The 20700-nt window shown below is 41.1% G+C and overlaps 1 protein-coding gene across 1 annotated transcript in view; it reads right to left on the reverse strand.

Annotated features, from left to right (window-relative positions):
- Window positions 1-12351: 12351 nt before the first annotated feature.
- Window positions 12352-20700, reverse strand: part of LOC147137903 (uncharacterized) — a 30588-nt gene continuing 22239 nt past the window's right edge. Inside the window, exons 4-5 of the mRNA XM_086049834.1 lie at window positions 19334-20206; window positions 12352-17328 (exon numbers count right to left, since the gene is read on the reverse strand). Coding sequence (XP_085905960.1) covers window positions 16764-17328; window positions 19334-20206 — 1438 coding nt within the window. The 3' untranslated portion in view covers window positions 12352-16763. The remainder of the gene's footprint in view (window positions 17329-19333; window positions 20207-20700) is intronic.

Raw genomic sequence — 20700 nt, forward strand, 5'->3', positions numbered from 1 at the left:
ACTGACAACAAAGATAATTATATGGTATTCAACCTTTTATTAACACAGAATTTTTTTTGATTTTTATTCAGCAGTACAACAAATGCAGAACAACATAAAATAACAGTGAACTATAAATGGACTCCTCAGATTGGCTGACGCTATGCCCCCAAAAAATTGGGGGATGCTGTCTCTGCGGCCCAGTACCAAATGGTCCGTGGCCCGTTATTGGTCCATGTCTCAGTGGTTGGGGACCACTACTCTAAATCATCCAGCAACCTGGGTCGTCTCCTCTGTTCCAGTTACGTGCGGTTAGGTTCATTACTGCTGAGGCAATACTTCCCTGGAGTCAGATAGAAAAATATGAACTAAAAAATTTAAAATGAGCCTATAATGACTTTCATTATGTTACATGTCTCAAAGAAGGTAAAAATTTAATATTTAAAAATGTGTTTTCAAAGCTTTTACGTTTCAGTTGATTCCACAGTGTTCCACAATGTGAAAGCAAGAAAAGCAAAATAATATTTAATAAAAGGTCAAGTTTGTTGTTCTCTTTTTTTCATAAAATTAAAATAAGCATATGATCTTCCCTTAATATTTAATATTAAAGGCTCCAATTATAAAATCACCTAAGTATGTGGTATCATAACTGCATGTCTGATGTTTCTACCAAACAATCCGTGTCAAAATCGGCAAAGAATTCAACGAGTTAAGAATTTATTGAAGCCAAACACAGTTCCCTCAGTACAGGTGAATCCCCTCATCCCCCCGCCCCCAACTGAACCTCCTGCCAACCCTCTGCCACCCCAGGTAAAGCTTCCAAGAACCACCACTGCACTGCACTAAATTACAATAAGGCTTAAGTCCTTTGCCAATAGATTATCTGAACAGCACACATGAATATTAAAATCCCTTCATAAAGAATATATGATCATACTTGGATATCATTTCAGCAAGAAGATTTGAAAAGTGATTCAAAAAGTCCTTGTTGTATTCAGGAGGTCAGTAAATGACTGCGCACAGCTCGGCACACTTCAATGAAGGTGACTTTAAACCAGGGGCGGAGCTCAGCGAGAGAAATATTCAGGCCCACCCTGACATTTCCTAGCCCACCCATTAGCCACGTTCTGGCTCCGCCACTGCTTTAAACTGGTGATTAATGTCGTGAATATACTTTACATTTAAAACAGGTTTTAAAAATAGTCACCGTTCCTCCACCACGGGCCGAAATCCTCAGTTAGATCCACTCTGCGTAGAAAAAGGCGCAGAGAGTAGCAAAGTTGAAAATCCCCACAAAAGTGGACGACCGATACAAGCAGGAATTGACAGGATCTAGGAAGCTCCACCAAGCCACCACGCGGAGAATGAAGAGTGTTTTAGCTTTCGCTTTGGCTTCACTGTCTGACTGCTGCGTTTTGATGTGAATGAAGCGTGTGAACTAGGAAGAGGTGAGCTGGGATGTCTGCCAGGAGCGAGGCCAACGACTTATCCCCACCATGCTTGAACGCACCCAAATCTCCAACATTGTCACATAATAACCGTTGACACTATTATTACATACAAACGCTCAACAGCTCAACAACTGTAAATATTTTTATTTTCAAAAATTAATTGAGCGCCACTCCAAGTGTAGCAACTGGCGGATTACAGGTAAATGCATGTTCTGGACAACAAACACAGTCGCATTTTATTAATGTCATTTTGAATGCACAGAGATAATGTGACCCATTGTTGTGCCATTCATCCACGACCGTCACATGATGTTGCATCGTGATATTTTACAGCCCCATGTTGCAAGGATGTGGAAACATTTCTTGGAAGCCGAAAACATCCCAGTGATTAATTGCCCAGCACGCTAACCGGACATTAGAGGGTGACACTGGAGTGGATTTTCACTCTAGTCCATCCCAGTCCCACAGAGAAACATCCCGTCCTGTCCCAGTCCCGGACCATAGTAAGAAAGAACAAATCCTGTGCCGTCTCATCCTGCTCCCGGTGAAAACAACTCGCACTTCGGTTCAGAACGATTCCTACTCCTGTACAGCTCCAATTTTGGAGGTCAGCTACATTAAAATGACTGCGCGTCTTTCAAGGGTTTTTTACTGAGGACGGTACCAAATCTGAAAAAAAAAAAATGTAGCCGCTGAAAATTATACGGTACCATACCTGTCCGACAGGTAGGATGCACCCAAGGGACACACAGAGAAATCTGTCTGCAAGTGGTGTTCTAATGTGACAACACTAGTCATACCATGCATGCGCCATATGCATGGATCTGCTTGGTTATGAAGTGTTGCTTCCACGATTGAAATGTACACTACACAGAATAGAGCAATACTTTTATGGATAGTTGAACTGCCCCTGGTCATGAAGAGTTGTCTTCATTGTAAGTTTTCACATCAGAGGCAGAACAGTAGAGCCAAGGTCACTTTAGTCACTTGTCCCTTTCAGTCAAATCTCACTGAAGTGGGACATTACGAGTTGTGGCTCATTTCCACAAGACAAGATCACTCCCTAAAAAAATTGCTGCTTGAAAAAGAGGATGAAATATGTGTTGGGCTATTTTGACTGAAGCATATCATAGACACGTTTGTTAGGACACCAGAGAAAGGGAAAAAAATGCAAAGTATATCACCTTTCAGGTTAGCATTTACAAAGTTGTCTTGCTTGAAGTATGATTTACTGATTTGCTCTTGTTTGTTGAGCTCTTGTTATTTTTGATGCAATCAAAACAATGTTTTTTTTCCAGGGGGCAGGGGATTGTTAGAACAGGATACACATTTTGAGGTGTAGTACCAGTTATCGTTATGTAACCTGCCCTCATACTAGCTGTCTGTGATGCCTGTTTTCCACGAGGGGGGTTTGCACTCTTTACACACAACTCAGCAGAGCTTGCTGTGATGGCCAACAGATCAGCCCACATTGCTTCTTTCTCTGAGCTGTAGCCCAGCCCAGTTTAAAATAGCTCATTTCCCTCTCAGGTCTTCACCATGATATTTGGGATGGTGTTACATAATCACCTCTTACCGATACCCTCTTACACTTCGGCACTGTGCTCCAGTTATTTAATGCCTCTATTACCTGGAAATCAGTTTCGGTCTTCTGTCATTATAACTGGACATAAGTACTGTGAATGTTGTTCATCCAATCTTTGCTTGTTTTCATGTTTGCTAATTTCAACGGGGCTGTTAAGTGGCACAAGTAGATGCTGGTAAATATTCATAATAACTGATGATGATTTAAAAAAAAAAAAAAAAAAGAAGTACCCACGCAACAGTGTTTATCAAAAGAATGAGGTGCAACCTTGAATCATGTGTGTGTGTGCGTGCGGGTGTTTGTGTTAGATTCTGCAGATATTCAGAAATTCACACGTGACACAATCAAACCACTAGCACCCACGTAGAAAACATTCGCATTAAAAAAAAAAAAAGCTAGCAACCACCCACACACTCAAACACCCACAACTACACAACAATATGAAGGAAAGCGGTGGCTAACGAAAAAGGAGGAAAAGCAGGGAGAAATACTGATGGGCTTTCATATTTTCACTCTTGTTACATAAATGTAAGAGTGATGATTGCAAGTAGCGAGTCGTTGCATTGGGATTTTTTTCATGGTCATTGCAGATATGCAACAATATGAAAGGGCTGTCTTGAGATACAGCCACATACTGTCATAGTGATATGGCATTGAACCATATAATTGACTTTCTCATCTTGCTTTTTGATGCTTCTGAGTCATTCTTCACATACAAAGACATTTGAGGAGGCAGGTGTTCAAATATATATTTTAAAATTATTATTGAATAATTTTTTATTTGCGTTTTGTTTTTTGATTTTATTGAATATTAAAGCGACACTTGCGTGAGCTTAACATTGGCACTTATATAATAGGTTTGCATGTAAAAATGACATTAGTACTAAAATGCCCACCTCAAAAGCCTCTGTAGTGATTTAAGGACTTTTTTTGTGATAGGGTTGTAACAAATTTCCCCGCCCCTTTTTGGGGCGTAGCTTATGTTATGTTTTCGGTCTCAGCGGTCTACATCACGGGAGGGAGGTAAGCGTGGTAATATTGCTCGCTTTGTCAGTTCTGTTGTCTAAAACGGTGACCGATCGCCACCAAAATGCAAATGCACATTACTACTCTTGTCCACTTCAAACTGTGAAAGTATAAAAGTGTTCTGCACAATAGTTTGGATTTATTGACATAAAACGTGATCTCATAAAACGTGAAAATACCGTGGCGATTGCTCCTCCACTTTCACAAGCTGAAGCGGACAAGAGCATGAACCCCGACTGGTTATATTTCGGACATTTAGCGACGCTAAACTCGTGTCAACTCTCAGCAGAGAGACAGCGGCTTGCAGCAGCAGCAGGCAGATTGGAGCTTTATGCCCCCCTCTTCCCTCCCCGGCTAAATGTAGGATAATGGGACGGCTAATAGCAACAACTAGCTTCAAGTCGTGGAACGCACCATTTCAGTTGTTACGTTCCATTGGACGTCCGCTGATAGTGTAGTGGTACACACGCCCGAGTTGTGTGCGGGCAGCGTGGGATCGATTCCCGCTCAGTGACAGTGTCTATGTGTGCCCTGCGACTGGCTGGCGACCAGTCCGGGGTGTAGTCTGCCTTCGCCCGTTGACGGCTGGGATAGGCTCCAGCAACTCCCCGCGACCCTGTATAGGATAAGCGGTTTGGAAAATGACATGACATGACACGTTCCATTGGACGGCGTGTTGTCAGTCGAAAAAACTGTGGCCATTTCTCATCCAAATAAATGTGCACGTCTCATTTCCACTTCAGTCTCTGTAAATATCCTGACTGGTGTTAAATGCCTCGCTCGTCCTAACCGTGATCAGCAAAGAAGCAGTGTTTTTTTTCTTTAAGCAAAGAAGCAGTGTACGCTCGTCCCAACATAAAGCTATGTAGCTCTGATCACTTCCACATTTCCTCATTCTCATATAAATCAGCCACGCAGAGGTTAATCCTTTTGAAATGTTGAAGTGGGCATTAGTAGAGAATTCCACATAAATTTTGGTGCCAATTGATCATCGTTTTTGGACGTTATGAGCAATGAAAGTACAATGATTTCCAATGGAGAGTTTGTAATCGGTTCTCCCCGTGACTCCGGCCGAACAAGGATAGAACGGTAGAGGGCGTGGCCATTCTCTTCATTAACAAAGGGCATTATTCGTGGAGTCACTTATTTCTTAATTTCTCCCGAATTTATTGATAAAATAGAAAATGACAACTCTTTTCATTTTCCTGATCAAAAAATATATAAAATGAACTTGTTAGTGAAAACGTGGCCATCCCGGCCCCACCATCCCTTTAAGAATGCCATAATTGTGGTTTTCTAAGGAAAATCTGAACTTCATATTATTCGGTTTGTCATTTTATTTGAATATACGATGTGTCGGGACAGAAGGATTTTGCTCAGTGAGAGAAATATTCAGGCCCACCCTAATTTTTCCAGGTCCACCTGTGAGCTCCGTTCTGGTTCCACCAATGACTTGTTGGCAATCATTTGCCATGTTATTTAAACTCGGTCACAGAGGAACGAAGGTGCCGGATTATTATTTACGGTTTGCTTGTTTCTACTGTTGTTGGAATAGTTGTTGACCCGTTCCGTTCTTACCTGCTAGTATGATTCTTGTTCTTGAGTCCTAGTAAGTAGTGCTGCGTTTTCCCGCCTTTGTTTTTCTCAGCCTTGTGTAGGTTTGAACTTGTTCCTAGTTTTACACGTGTGGAGGTGGAGCAGGGTTTCGTCTTTTCGTCTTTTCTTCTGAGTGTACGTGTTTGTTTTCCGGCTTAGTTTTAGTGAGGCATCTTCCTTTCTCTTAGGCCCTGTTCACCACAGCAGTATGCAGTGTTTCCCACAGATTTGGAATCTACTTGGGTGAGTGGACACCGGCGGGGGTGGGGAAAATTATTCTTTTTTGTTATTTTATGCTTCATATCGTGCATTCTAGTGAATTTTCATAGTAAAAATTGTTAGCACATTACTCAGTGACACCACATTTTTATAATAATATTAATAAAATAAGGCTGTCATTGGATCGTAAGAGAAAAAACTGGATGGGGATAGCGAAAAACAAACATATTGAGCCTTAAAACATGTAGCCTGAGCTATGCAAGTATGATAGTTTTGCGAGGGGTTTAAAGCCGTGCAGCGGGTGGGGTGATGAGAGGGTGTCTTGTTCAGTTGAATAGCTGAATATTATTTGGCAGCAAACGTTCGTACCCCAAGGCTGCGAATTAAAAGTACCGCGGTGTATTTTAAAACCCATGTAAAGGTATTCCGTCGATTCCTTGCAAAGATGACAAACCGCACACCGTATGCGGCAGCTTTGTATTTTGGAGAGGTGCGCGGCAAAGCGGCTGCGTAGGTGCGGAACGCTCCACGAGAGCGACAAATTGGCCAACTCGTCACATTTTTGCTACGCGCCGCAGAGGTATAAACCAGGCTTGAGTGACGGAGAATTAACGTTACATGCGGTATCTACGGTCGCGACCCGTTTTGGGTTTTTTTGGGAGGGGGGATTTGTTTTTTTTAATTCTCTTGAAAACTTCTTGGGCGGCCCTCTGTTTATCTGGGTGGCCTGCCCAAGTATTAACATGATGTGGGAAACACTGGTATGTCATTACATTTACTGTTTTGCTTTGTATTTTTGTGAGGATCTTTTGTTCTGCATATTTTTTTTGTATTTTCTTGCCTCCGTGCACCCTTGGTTGTTAATAAAATCAACTTAATTGCTCATGCGTTGTTGTGTCCATTTTGGGTTCCACGTTAGAGTTGAACCCAATCATTCCATTAGGTATAGGACGATGAAGATTATAGAAACTTCTCTGGACAAAGTGGACACCAAAGCCAATGGATTTTCTGAAAATTTAAATCAATCTACCTAAATCCATCTCCCATCTTTCTTCTTAACCGTGAGTGTGGAAGGTTACAGGCGGTGACAAACAGTATGTGTCATCTGGCCCAACAATTCCCTTGATGGCTGCAGAACTGGCACATGAATTAACTATTCATAACGGTAATCTCACTCTCACTCTGAGGCCTTATTCAAATGCTCTAATTAATCAGCTTTAAATAGATGGACAGACCTACATTGCTGACACAACTTCTCATTCAATTCTATGTATCTCAAGCACAGATGGTGCCACAGGCTATTGCTGTATGTGTGCATGTTTGCATATGCGTGTGTCTGAAAGTGCGAGTCCATGCATGTGGGTGTCTCTGTACACGGGGGCATGCGTGTGCATGTTCGTTTGAACAAAGAAATGCTAGACGATTGTTTATAACCATGGCTGGGTGAAAGACACATGTTTTCTAAGCCATTTGAGATATAGGACATCTGTCTTTTTTTTTTTGATCTAATGGTATTTTATTTTCAGTTTTGAAATAATGGACACAAACAAAAAAATAATGCATAAAAATACACCATAACCTAGCAAAACAAACCTCCCTTGCCCCGTGCTAAAAAATATGTTAAATAAAAAAAAGAAATGATATTAAACTAAATGTAATCAATACAGTCAGCATTTGAAAGAGATGCAAGCAATCATGTCAAGTACTTTATGTGGGTATCACACTGATGTGTCCCGTCTATCAATAAACAATGGGCCAAATCCAAATTTGGTCAGTACTTTATAGAAGTATGGCCACTCTAAAGTCAGAGAGAATCATTTTCTGATGGTGAGCAACAACAACAGTAAATGATGCTGTTCTGCATTCAGTCTTACATTAGATCAGAAATAAAGCATGGAATAATTTCAAATTAATTTTTAAGTTTTATCAAATTATTTGTATAACAAACGTATGAACTACTTGGTTTAATACTGAGCCATTTTAAATGTGCTTTCCTCGTGTCGCAATACTGCCTCAGGAACATCTTTGGCCCCCCATCCTCCACTGAAAAGCTGCGTAATCTTGGCATATTTTTTCCGTACTTTCCTGAAGCATTTTTACTTTCTTCCGTCTTATTTTCTCGACATCACCCATTTCCTACTTACTTTTTGTTCTTTGTTGTCTTACCTGTTTTGTTTTTCCCTCTCTATCTTGCTAGTATTAAGTAAAGTCTGAGTCAATCAGATCTTAACAAAAAGTAAGGACGAATGCAAAATTGGAGGTGTACGGGGCATGGGGGTGTCAGGTGGTCAGATGCGACGCGCTTGATGTTCATAGTCTGCTGCTTATCTTCAATTATTGGTCGAACAATAGCGACCGTCCGACATAGAGTAAACACGTCGCTCAATTGTGTCTGACTTGAGAGAGACACTCAGTCAGCCGTGAGTACATGCTTGTTGTGGCTTTGTTGATATTATTGACATTATAAACTACAGGCAAAACTATAGTGTAAAGCGGCCTGTATTTGTTGAACAGTTAGCCTTTGTTAAAAAATGGCTGTGTGTATTGTAAAATATATAAGAACTAGGGCTGGGAAAAAATAAAAATAAAAACACCGGCCCAAGTCGGCCTGGAATGGATCGGCCGTTCGCGATTTCCCCAAAATTCTCGATGGCCACCGCGACCCTGGCTAGGGCCTTGGAATCCAATTTCTAATCTGTATTTAATAATGAAATTGGTTGACACGAAGAGCATTTGAATGGATCTTTGCTTTTTATGTAAATTATTAGTCTCGATCACAGTTTCTGAGTTTTAGAGGCTAACCTAACAACGTCCATGAGAAGTGGCAGGAGTGAGTCCTTCAATGTCCTGTAAAATTCTGGAGGAAATCCATTTTTCTCCTGTCTGCCTGTAATGAACCTAGAGCTTCATCCATTTCTTTTCACGAAAAGGGTACATGAAAACGATTTCTTTTTGGCAAAGTTTAGGCAGTTCAATTGCAGATAAAAAGGTGTCAATGGTATTTGGATTTTCTGGTGGCTCAGATGTGTACACTTGCATGTAGAAGTGTTTGAATGTGTTGTTAATTTCTGTCTGGTTATTAGATACACAAACGGTTTCAGTTTGAATTGAATTAATCATCCTAGAGCTTGCTTCTTTTCTTAGCTACCAAGACAGCACTTTGTGTGCCTTTTCTAACAGTTCATAATATTTTTGTTTGCTTCTCAATGTCCTTTCATTTGTATGAATATGCAATATGTTATATCGAAGATTTTTATTGACTATTATTCGATGTACTGTATTTCTTCATGTCTGGATTGTTGGCACTATTTTTCCAGCTTCACAATATTTGCTTCTAATTATGTGAAATCATGTGCCCCTATAACAAGGCCTTAATGGCATCCCATAATATGAAATTGTTCAGGGAAGAAGCACAATTTGTCTTCCAGAAAAATCTGGTTGGTGAAGAAGAGTAGGTTTTATTTTTTTCTGGCAGGTGAGTGGTCTGACAGTGTTCTGCATAAGTACTCAGAATGCACTACATTGTGAGTCAGCTGTCGACGACAAAAAAAGATCAAAAGGAGTTATGGCGACCAGAATTGTCTCTTGTTTGAGGATGCATACGTTTCCAAACATTGATTAAATTCAATTCTTTCATAAATTGTATCGTGGCTTTGGCTCCTTTAGATTTGCATACAGACATGGCTGATTTATCTAAGAGAGGATCCAGGCATAAATTAAAACTATGTTCAGCCGTCCTCCTGACACATTGAGAAATACGTAGGAAGTAAACATCCATCCATCCATTATCCATACCGCTCATCCTCACAAGGGTCGCGGGCGTGCTGGAGCCTATCGCAGCTGTCTTTGGGCAGTAGGCGGGGGACACCCTCAATTGGTTGCCAACCAATCGCAGGGCACATAGAGACATTCACACTTAGGGGCAATTTAGAGTGTCCAATTAACCTACCAAGCATGTTTTTGGAATGTGGGAGGAAACCGGAGTACCCAAAGAAAATCCACGCAGGTACGGGGGAGAACATGCAAACTCCACACAGGGAGGCTGGAGCCGGGTTCGAACCCACAACCTCTGAACTGTGAGGCGGACGTGCTAACCAGTCGACCACCGTGCCACGTCGGAAATAAACATCCCATCATAATTGGGTGCATAAAATTTGAAGAGAGTCCAGGTGTCCTAGTATACATTGGGAAGACATATCTTCCCAATGTATCAGTTATAGTTTCGCCAATTATTATTGTGTGTACGGCGGCACGGTGGACAACTGGTTAGCACGTCCGCCTCACAGTTCATAGGTCGTGGGTTCGATCCCGGCCCGGCCTCGGCCTCACTGTGTGGAGTTTGCATGTTCTCCCCGTGCCTGCGTGGGTTTTCTCCGGGTACTCCGGTTTCCTCCCACATTCCAAAAACATGCATGGTAAGTTGATTGGCCTCTCTAAATTGCCCCTAGGTGTGATTGTGAGTGCGGATGTTTGTCTCTGTGTGCCCTGCGATTGGCTGGCAACCAATTCAGGGTGTCCCCCACCTACTGCCCGAAGACAGCTGGGATAGGCTCCAGCACGCCCCGCGACCCTTGTGAGGAGAAGCGGTATAGATAATGGATGGATGGATATTGTGTGTACTTATCAAAGAGCCACATCCCTGGCTTTAGAGTTAAAAGACATGACAAGTCCCTCCCAATCCCTCTTCCATTTCTTGTGCTGCAGTGCCGTCAAATGGGTTTCTTGTAAAAAAGCAATGTTTCTTCTCAAATGTTTTTCAATTGCGTTAGAAGTCTCCATTTGACAGGTCAATTTAGCCTATGCACATGAAACATTCTGCAAAGTACTTGGCAAATAACTATAACCACCAGTCCAGTCTGTGCGACAATACAACAACAATGATGTGTTACTGCGAATAAAGGCGGACAAATCAAGGAAAATATAAACATAATCAATAACTCAGCCTTACGAGCATGGTGAAAATTCAAGGTGGTCCCTCATAGTTCAATTGTATTGTGTCACTGACGGACGCCCGTTTTGCTGAGGTTTTTTTGGGGGGTGGGGGGTGGATTGACGGACTAACCAACAGACTGACCCACTGACAATTACAATTCGGTTCGCCTTGAAAAATGACGGGTACCCAGGCCACTGATGGATGACGAACGACGGACCGGCAAAATTGAGTAAAATAACCACCTCTGCAAAATAGCTACAAACAGACCAACATTCATTCGTCACCTTGCTGAAATAAGCCCTAAGTTGTTTTTTCAAAAAACATGAAAAACTGAACCAAATACTGATATTATATTATTTATTAAGAATTTTAGGGGTAGAACTGAATGATTATTTTAACTAAGGGTGTACCTGATTTTAGCAGAGGTGTCCAACATCATGAGGAAATGTTTCAATGTTTTTGGTTTTTTTTTCAAGGGGGTCCAAATTAATTATGACTTACTCCAATTTTTTAAGAGGGTCACAACATTCTCAAAGGGTCATAGAGAGCACCGGATGCTGTAAAAGTGAAAATAGGAGATACGGCTGTACTGTACCGAACAAATGATAGTCTCACCTCAACATAGCCATGACTTGAGTGAAAAAAGTGAGCGGATGGATTGGATATACTCCCCTTTCACTTCCTGTTTGCTAGGACCCTCGCTGCCTCCGTTGGGTCCCCAAAGATCCTGTGTGCCCAGGGGCAGAGCCATGGGTGGGCTTGGGTGTACAGTAACAGCCAAACATTCACACTTTTTATAGTTCTGGACTTAAAAATGATATCAGCAGTAAAAGTAGACCAGCAAAATGACTCCGTAGTGATTTTAGACTTCTTTGCTGACAGTATTCAATAGTTTTAAAAACTCCTACCTTTTAGGTCCAGAATGCCTGAGCATGATGACGTCACACCTTCAGACATTAGAAGCAACGAACATTCAGCGATTTAGACAACAGTCTCCTGTTTTTTTTGCTGACATCACACCAGGCAGGACGTGCGTGGCGTGGCAGAGAGAGGGGAGGACGTATAGATTTGGGCGATGAAAAAGGGGTGTTAGACATTACAAACACACAGGTAAGGTAAGGAATAGTTGCGAAAATGAGAGACAGCAGGGAAAGGAGTTTTATGAGGACAGATTTTTTTTTAAACTTTATTGACAATACAAAGTCAAAATGTAGAGTCAGCAAGGGGGGAAAAAGTAATAATGAAGGTGCCAATGTCTCTAACGAAACAATTGTTGCTGATGCTGGATATGGAAATTGTGCATTGCAGCAACGTCAGTCCCTCCTGAGAGAATCATCTCCAAAACAGGGCAGATCATTTCTTGATCAGCTCTTGAAGCTGAGGCACTTGGTGTTCCTCAATGCCAATCTTAGCTCTAGACAAGTTATCTGAGACGCAGATTCCTTTTTGTTCTACATAGTTTCCAATGTATATGTTGTTGTGTTTTGGAGTGATTCTGTGTTGTTTCACTTTAAATTAGTTTTGCAGAAAAACATTTGCTAGAATTTGAAAACAGTCGAATGTAAAGAGTTAAGGTTTTTATTTATTTATTAATTAGCATCAGGGGCATTTGACTTCGGAGGTTCCATACATAAAACTGTAAAATAGTACAGTATTATAAGTCAAGCGTAATAACAGGCTGAGCCAGGCTCAGCCAGTAGATAAGCACTCAAAGAGCTCTTTTACAAAATAAGATAGACATAAAAAAAAGAAAAATTCAATCTTCCAATGTCATCCATTGTGTGCATACTGTATTATCTTTTGTTGAACATGTTCAGAATGAACCAATGAATTGTTCTAACATGATAAAATGAATGTTTGTAAAATCTGAAGGTCTAGATCAGGGCCATCAAACTCATTTTTGTTTCAGGCCACATTGTAGTTACAGTTTCCCTCAGAGGGCCGTGATGACTGCAAAAAATGTTTTAATCATGCACCTCCTCATTACGTTGATGGATAACACGTTGTGAAATCCGAAGTTAAGAATAATAGCTTGTGCGACTATTGTTCAAGTTACTGTAATAACTCAACGTTATTACCAGAGCTGGGCATACCGCCTATGTGACGGACCGGTCAGCCAATGATGGACGCCCATTTTGTCATAAACGATAGACAGGAAACTTTTAAAAATAGTCAGACTAAGCAAAGTCGGAGGCCCATTTTTTTCCCTCAATGTATTTTTTTTATTTCGTCTATTTACTATATTTAATACGTATGACAATTTGGTTCAGATTTTAGCAAGCATCATGGAAGTTGACATGCTTGATTTGCTTTCGCGGGCCACATAAAATGATGTGGTCGGCTAGATATGACCCCCAGAGTTTGACACCTACGGTCACGATTAAAAAAAAGTGTAACGTTTAGTGATGAAAGTTTAGTCGGAATCTCCGACGGAAGCCTGTTTAAAATTAGAGGCAGACCGGCCAAAAGACGAGTACTATTTTTTTTCCCCTGGAAAAAAAAGGCGAATGACTGACGACGGAATGGTAGCCACGCTGCTGACGGATGACGACGTCCGGGACGAACGGATTGACCGTTCCGTCCGCGGGACGGAATGCCCAGCTCTGCAAATAACTGCACCACACAGAGCAAGACGGCCATGCCAACAGCATCAGATGTTGTGATACCAGAGTGGAATGAAAAGAAAGTGAAGAAGCTACAAAAAACTTTTCGTATTAACACTTCCAAGGCAGTACAGTGTTAAAAGCAAACATTTCATATGTCTGTAAAAAAAAAAAAAAAAGGCGCAACATTTTTTGGGGACAAATACAGCATCCCATCAAACAATTGGTTGATTGCTTCTGGGTAAAGGAAGTGACTTTTGAAAGCCATGATATAGAAGCTTGTTTGCTTTCCTGACTTCAAAAAGTCAATACCCTATCATATGACAGTCATCTTCAAGGAGAGAATACATTATTTTAAATATATGTGCATTTGAGTAATCCTACACTGTTAATGCTGTCATATTCATGTGAAAGGCAACACTTTGCAACAACTACATTCAGTGTTACAAGAGTGATGGTGATAAAGTTTCAAATTCTGAAAAACGACTCATTTTAAGACAAACACACGCAATCATTTCAGGCATCGGCTAGTGCAAGGGTGTCAAAAGTATGGCCTGCAGGCCAGAACCAGGATGTCAGGGTTCCAGTGGTGATAGAACACATTAACATCAGTTTTTCGATAACGGTACCTGTTGTTGCTAATTTTGCTTGCATGCACTTAAACGACCACTTACCAGTTACAGGTAAATGACATTCTGAAATTGGCTGTTACTCAGGACTTGACGGCTGATATTGATGCACTTATGAAGGCGCAAAGATGAAAGAGGTTTCAGGAGCAAAGTAAGCCTTACTTCATGTAAAATACTGTGCCATCTTTACACTGTTAAGAATATAGTTGTGTAAAAATGAACACCTCTTGGAGGAATGTTTAAGGTGGTGGAAAATTGCAAAGTATCAGTTGAAAAGAGGTTGATTTGGTGAAACAACTTCTTTTGCTTTTGGCTTGTCCAGTTATGGGTCGCTACAGCGCGTCATCCCTTTCCACAGAAAAGTCTATCTTCTGAATCCTTCTCTAGAACATCAACTACCCTCATGTCTTCCCTCACGACATAAATCTGCCTTCTCTTCCTCTCGCTGTCTTGCCTGGCAACTCCATCCTCATCACCCTTCTACCAATACACTGACTTAGGACTGTTCGATTTTGCTAACAAGAAAATCCCGATTATTTTCTCTCAAACCCGATTTTACGATTACGATTTCTTTGTAAAATAAAAAATAATGAAAAATGAAGTATTTTGAATGCCTTTTATTTAAACTGATTTTTTCTTTCTTTGAACTCAAAATGCCAGTCAATTTAACTTAATGCACACAAAACAATCCATTGGGATTAACAGCATTTTACTTACACAATAGATTTCAGATCTGTTCTTAATTAAACCAATAATAAATAAAGAAAGTGCATATACCATCTGAAACGAAATCATCAACATGAGAGAAGGTAGACAGTCAATTCTGTAAACCGAACAGTCTGTCAGCAAGTCATTTTGCCAACCGGCTGGTGACCAGCCTTTCACCTTTCTCCCTTGTCGTACTTAAACATAAATAAATGATTAGTGCAAAATTGTCACTCAATAATACAATGCACTGTTAATGCACCGTTTGGACGAGAGGTCCGTTGTAGAGGAGAAAAAAAGGGACGCCTTTCAGACGTTGATTAACTTGCTCACGGGTGGTATTGTACATGCGGGGCACACACTACACTACAGATCTATATTTGACCGATTTATTAACTAAACGCTCACTTGCCTGAGCAAATAGCAGAATCGCTGGTAGTCGTTGTTGTTGTTGTTGTTGTTGTTGTTATCGGACTGCACGCTCGTGGGTGGAAGCGGAAATGCAGAGGAAACTACGGTGGCATAGATCAACCAAAAATGAAAAAAATCGAACGTGCCGATTTGAACGTTTTTAACATTGTTTTATCCAGAAAATTCGGTTTCGGTTCAAAATCGCTTAATCGAGCAGCCCTACACTGACTATTCCTACTCTGGATGTGTCCAAAGCATCGAATTCTGCTTCTCTAATATTGTCCACAAAAAAAGGGGCCTTGGCTGTCCTCACCTGTCCACTCCTAAAGGAAAACCTCAACATCTTAATTTCCGCCATCTCCATCTCTAGTTCCTGTTTTTCCTGTTGTCTATTTGCTGCCGCTGTCTCTAATGCATCATGTCAAACCACTGTTTTAGAAACATTGCCCCTCATCCTAGCGCAGAGTCTTCTATCACACAACACACCTGACACTTTCCCCCAACCATTACAACCTTCCGGCTCTTATTTATTTATTTATTTATTTATCTATTTATTTATTTATTTATCTTACTAGGGAGAGAATATACTAGTTCAACCCACTTTAAATGAGTATGACACCCCTGATCTAGTGGATTGCCTCTAGTAGTAGTTGCAATAGCTCTACTGGTGGGAAAACAGCATTCTTAAATAATATCCGAATGTCTAGGAAGAAAATTAAACTTATCATAAACTACAGTAGGCTATAGTACACAAATCACTCAGCAAACACTTTTCACATAGAATATAGCATGGAGCTGTGAGCGTATTGCTCACTTATTAATACATTCACAGTCTAATCAAAACATTTAAAATAAATGCGAGTAAATCTTTTCAATATGTTCCATGTCTGCATATTCATCACATACTATGTACATAGAATACTACGCTCTTATCTCAATGTTCAAAATATATTGGTCACACACCGTTAAATACACTGCAATGCTAAATGTGTTTATAAAATACACTGTACACTTTAGCTTGACCTCAGTCGATTCTTAAAGGTTTGTTGGCTAAATACATCCATATAAGTTAGCGTTTTGGGGGGGAAATGAAAATATTAAATATGAAGGCCAGAAACATGTTACGTTGTTAGATTTTGGGGTTCCAGCACTGAGTTTCTAATCCCATATGCAATTTAATGGTGAAGAACCAGGCCAAATCATTATATTATCTACTAGAAGTACTCTTCTAATCGTGTCTGTACAGTACATTCAACATAATAAAAAGATTATATTGTGAAAATATGTGCAAACCCTGTATTCTTCAAATTATCCATAGATATGATTTTACTGTGCATTTCTTCCAGTATAGACCTTCAGTGATTGTTTTTCCTCACAGTCTCTCTTAGTCCTTTGATTAAAATTCATTACATGCTGTAAGGTAATCTCATTTTGTTAGCATGTACGTAGCTTTATGTGGCAAGGTCGTAAGAAGGCAATGGCTAAAGCTAGCTGCAAGAGTAAAAGATAACAGACAAATATTGGCTATGATTGTTCAAGCCATCAGGTTCTACAGAGAAAGTTGAAGAACTTCTCCTCTACCTTGTTGAAAGCTCCCCTCGGAGGCCCAGGCAATAACCGTTTCGCTCAACCAGAAGAGGAGGAGGATGGAGATGATGTTAACGACGATGAAGATGAAAGGGAAGGCTGTTGCTCGTCACGTCCACAAAGTTCAGTTACCCTGGCTTCCGATGACGATGCTAATGACGTCATGCCCTTCTCCTTCTCTTTCCTACTTCCAGTGCAGACTGACCTCTGGGCCGGTTTGAACTGCCAGGTAACCTTTTTTGTTGTTGACGACTGCTCAGCTGTTGTCGTCGGCGTCACCGTTGCTTCAGCAGGTTGATTATCCAAGTTTGCCGATCCGATGTTAAGCTTCCTTGCTTTGCTGTTTTGGTCGTGTTCAACGAAAGGCTCTTCCGGCACCTCAGGTTCTGTGGTTTCTCCAAATGAGTCCCAACGCGGTTCTGCTGGCAGTCTTTTGGGTCGGGCTAACCCAGCAGATTTAGCCCCCGCTGTAGCAACTCTGGAGGGGCGACTGGGACCAGAGTCGGACAGGTCTGAATCCCAGTCGCTGTCACCTGCCACTGAACTGCAACCCAGTACGGACTCATCAACAGGTTCAGAGCAAGAACTTTCAGAGTCTGACTCCCTGAAAAAAACACACAGAAATGTGTATTAACAAACTTGGGGCACTGCTAGTGCAATGGTACAATTTTCTGCCTTTCTTGCAGCTCACGCCCATTGGAGTTGAAAACAGTTCTGGAAGGGTTGCATGTGGATGAGCATGCTGTGTAAAAAAAAAAAAAGAAAAAAAAAAAGCTAAACAAACGAATCCTGCAAGTTAAAAAAAACACATGACTTTCTGTGGCCACAGCAGTAACATGATGTATTTCAGGGCTTATGAGATTGTTTACCGATGTAATCTTACCTGAATGAATAGGTCTAGTCTACCATATTTTGATAAGAGAAAAAAGTGCTTGGATTTTTATTTTATTTTATTTTAATAGTAACTACAGATGGTGATTTCTGGAGAAATTATGTGTGAAAGCTGAGAGGCTGAATGAAAAATTGTGGAATGATAATGAATGAGACAGAATGATATACAATGGGCCAGAATGAGCAGAACATGTCGATAGTGGAATGGTTTGAATTGGGTCAAAACATTTAGAATGTAGATAAGGATTTTTTTTAGGCCAATGCCTCAAAATAGTCATTTTGTAAAAAAAATGACATTTTGTACCAAAGGAAAAGAATAGACTAGAGTGCTCAAGAATAAAGTGTTCACTGTGTTGGGATGAATGATTGGGCATGATGCTATGATGTTGTTATGAGTATATGAGTTTTGGTAGTCGAATGAATACTGTACTTAAAAACAGTTGTTACAGGCATAGCCTGAGGCAGCTACGTGGCGTGTGACGTGTGCTGGTGGCGGGAGAAAAGAAGGAGATAAAACAAAATAAATAGAACCCCGATTGCTAAGCTACTTGACGCCTCGTTGTCTTTGTCCACCACGCTGACTGCAGTCAGTTCGCCCCTTACCATGGTTTGGGGCTGATACAACTGACTCAAGCCTGATCACGGAAGGTAACACAGTTTTAAATCAATTAATCATTTTTATTAATCCTGATTTCAATCAGGGTTAATTAATTAACTTGTGGCTGGTGACTTTCTAAAGTTACCAGCCAGTCAGAATTTTCACAAGACTTTTTTTTTTCTTGTGTGTTTTTATCTACCTCCCTCACACTGTCTGTTCCTTTCTCACGCTGGATGCACTCAAGACCAGACCTGGGAAAAGTACGGCCTCACAGTGATCATGAGGTCAAAATAAAACATAAATACGCAATGCTTTTATTTTGAAAAGTATGCTTTTATTTTATATGTGGGCACTAGTTCATCACCATCATAATTGAGACTAGTAAAAATGACAACAGTGGTCCTAATGTTAACAACATCATTATTTCCTACGCAGTGAAGGGAAGAGCTCTTGGTGACTCACGCAGCCGTGCAAGGCTGTGAGGCTCGCTTTGCCAAATAGTGTTTATCCACCTCCATATGAAGGCTCATTTGCCATGTATTTAGCCGGGTTTTCTGCAGAATGAAATCAGGCACTTTTGAACTGGCATGACTCTGTGCTGTTTAGTCTGGTTCTCAGCTAAGGTGGTGGGCGGTTCCCTCCAGCGGCGCACCTGTCACACATTACAATCAAGTGCTGTTTAAAAGGACTGCCATGTTGTCACTTCATTGCTTGATTATTCCTCTGCTTGCTCATGACCATAGCACCAAGTAATTGAATTTTCTAGACGTCCTCTCATGTTTTCGCCATGTATTTTGCTCTCTTTGTTACCTCGAGTTTTCCACCAATGTAAGTAATGTATCTTGTGTTATTAAAGCTACCCTCGGTTGTGCTCTTTTGAATATTCAGATTAACGATAACAGTGATCCAATCAGAGAAAAGCTTATTTACATACGGATAAGAAATCCAGCCGTCCTAGATGCCAGGCATTTTTGACCAACTGGAATAGCTTGAACAAGGGAATTTCTTATTCAAATTATTTGGCAACCCGATAAAAGGACACAATATATTTTGAATGGATGGATGGATACGTACATATATAAAAGTGTGGCATGGGAACTTTATGAATACATAAACATACCTGCCACTGTATGATGTTGATCCTTCAGGGCCCAAGAGGAGGCAAGCTGGAGCAGCTAGGTATACAAAGCTGTCGGTGCATAAAAAATCTCCTTCTTCTGGTTTACGGGGGGCAAAGTGGGATGGCCTGGCATCGGGTTCCAAGTTGGACTGTTCAAAATGTGTTTTCCTCTGGTCAAAGTGTTGGCGTATGCTCTCTTGCTTTATGTCTTGAGTGGCGTAATCCGTAACTGTGGAAATGTCTCCATGGGGGCCGGGTCTTGCTGACACAGCAAGATAAACAAAGCTATCTGGTTGGACAAACGGATCAATGTCACCACTGTCCAGTCCTGAGCTTCTAATTGGCTTATGATAAGGATCAATCAGATGTTTGATTGGCTGCTTCAAGGGGGATGGTGGAAGAAGGGGGTCATTTGCCATTATGGTAACTTTCCTTCTGGGTCGCATTGCTTCGCACTGACTTGTGTCTGACTGGTCCAATGTGGACTTATAAGTTGAAAATAGTCCTCCTCCTGTTTTATCTCTCAATCCATCTCCATCATTGCCTCTTATTTCATTTGCACCTCCCGAGCCACAAATATCCTCGGCGCTGTCTTTACTTCCTTGGACGTCATCATGAGAGGTATTGCTGAGCAGTGAGGGGTAGCACCACTGGAGTTCAGCACTCTCCTCCCTGCCCCATTCCTTGAAACCTCCGTCGTCCCCTTCCTTCTCCAGTGATGTGTTGCTGCTGCCGAGGTCAGAGCCACTGATTGGTTGGTCGCTGTCAGAGCCAGCCCCCTCCTGGCTCTGATTGGATAATGAGAGAAAGACGCCACTGGAGTCAGATTCCAGCGTTAGGTTGGAGTCTGGAGAGCTGTCCTCCTTACTGGGGCTGGAAGAAAGATTGCACAATTGCTTACCACAGCTATGCCATTAAATTTGTGCTGTCCAAGTTTTTCATTTGTATTAAAGCCTTTATGCCCGACACGTGTATTGCTCTATATCCGAAGTCTGATGGAGAATTTCGAATTGAACTCCCCAAAAAATGCTGCATTGTATTGCTGGCACATCATGGCCGAAAACAAAATTTAAAGCGGAAGTCAATCCAAACATATTTTTTCAAGAATGTGTTCTATGCAAGCCCACTAGTTGAAACAAGGCATTCTGATAAATATTGTGTTTGTGTAATAAGAGTTAATCCACCTGTTTTTAGCCACCTCTGGGGGCGGCCATTTTGTCACTTCTGTCGACTGAAAATTACATCACAATTGCTCAGGTAACGACCAAACACGGTTGACCTGTTTTCTGAAGCTGAGCCGTGACTGGTTGTTACCTGAGCCCTGAGCAGTTGTGATGTCATTTTCAGTCAACAGAAGTGACAAAATG

The sequence above is a fragment of the Filicampus tigris genome, chromosome 13 (genome assembly GCF_054856515.1).
Source record: "Filicampus tigris isolate MCC_2025a chromosome 13, RoL_Ftig_1.0, whole genome shotgun sequence".
Taxonomy (NCBI): domain Eukaryota; kingdom Metazoa; phylum Chordata; class Actinopteri; order Syngnathiformes; family Syngnathidae; genus Filicampus; species Filicampus tigris.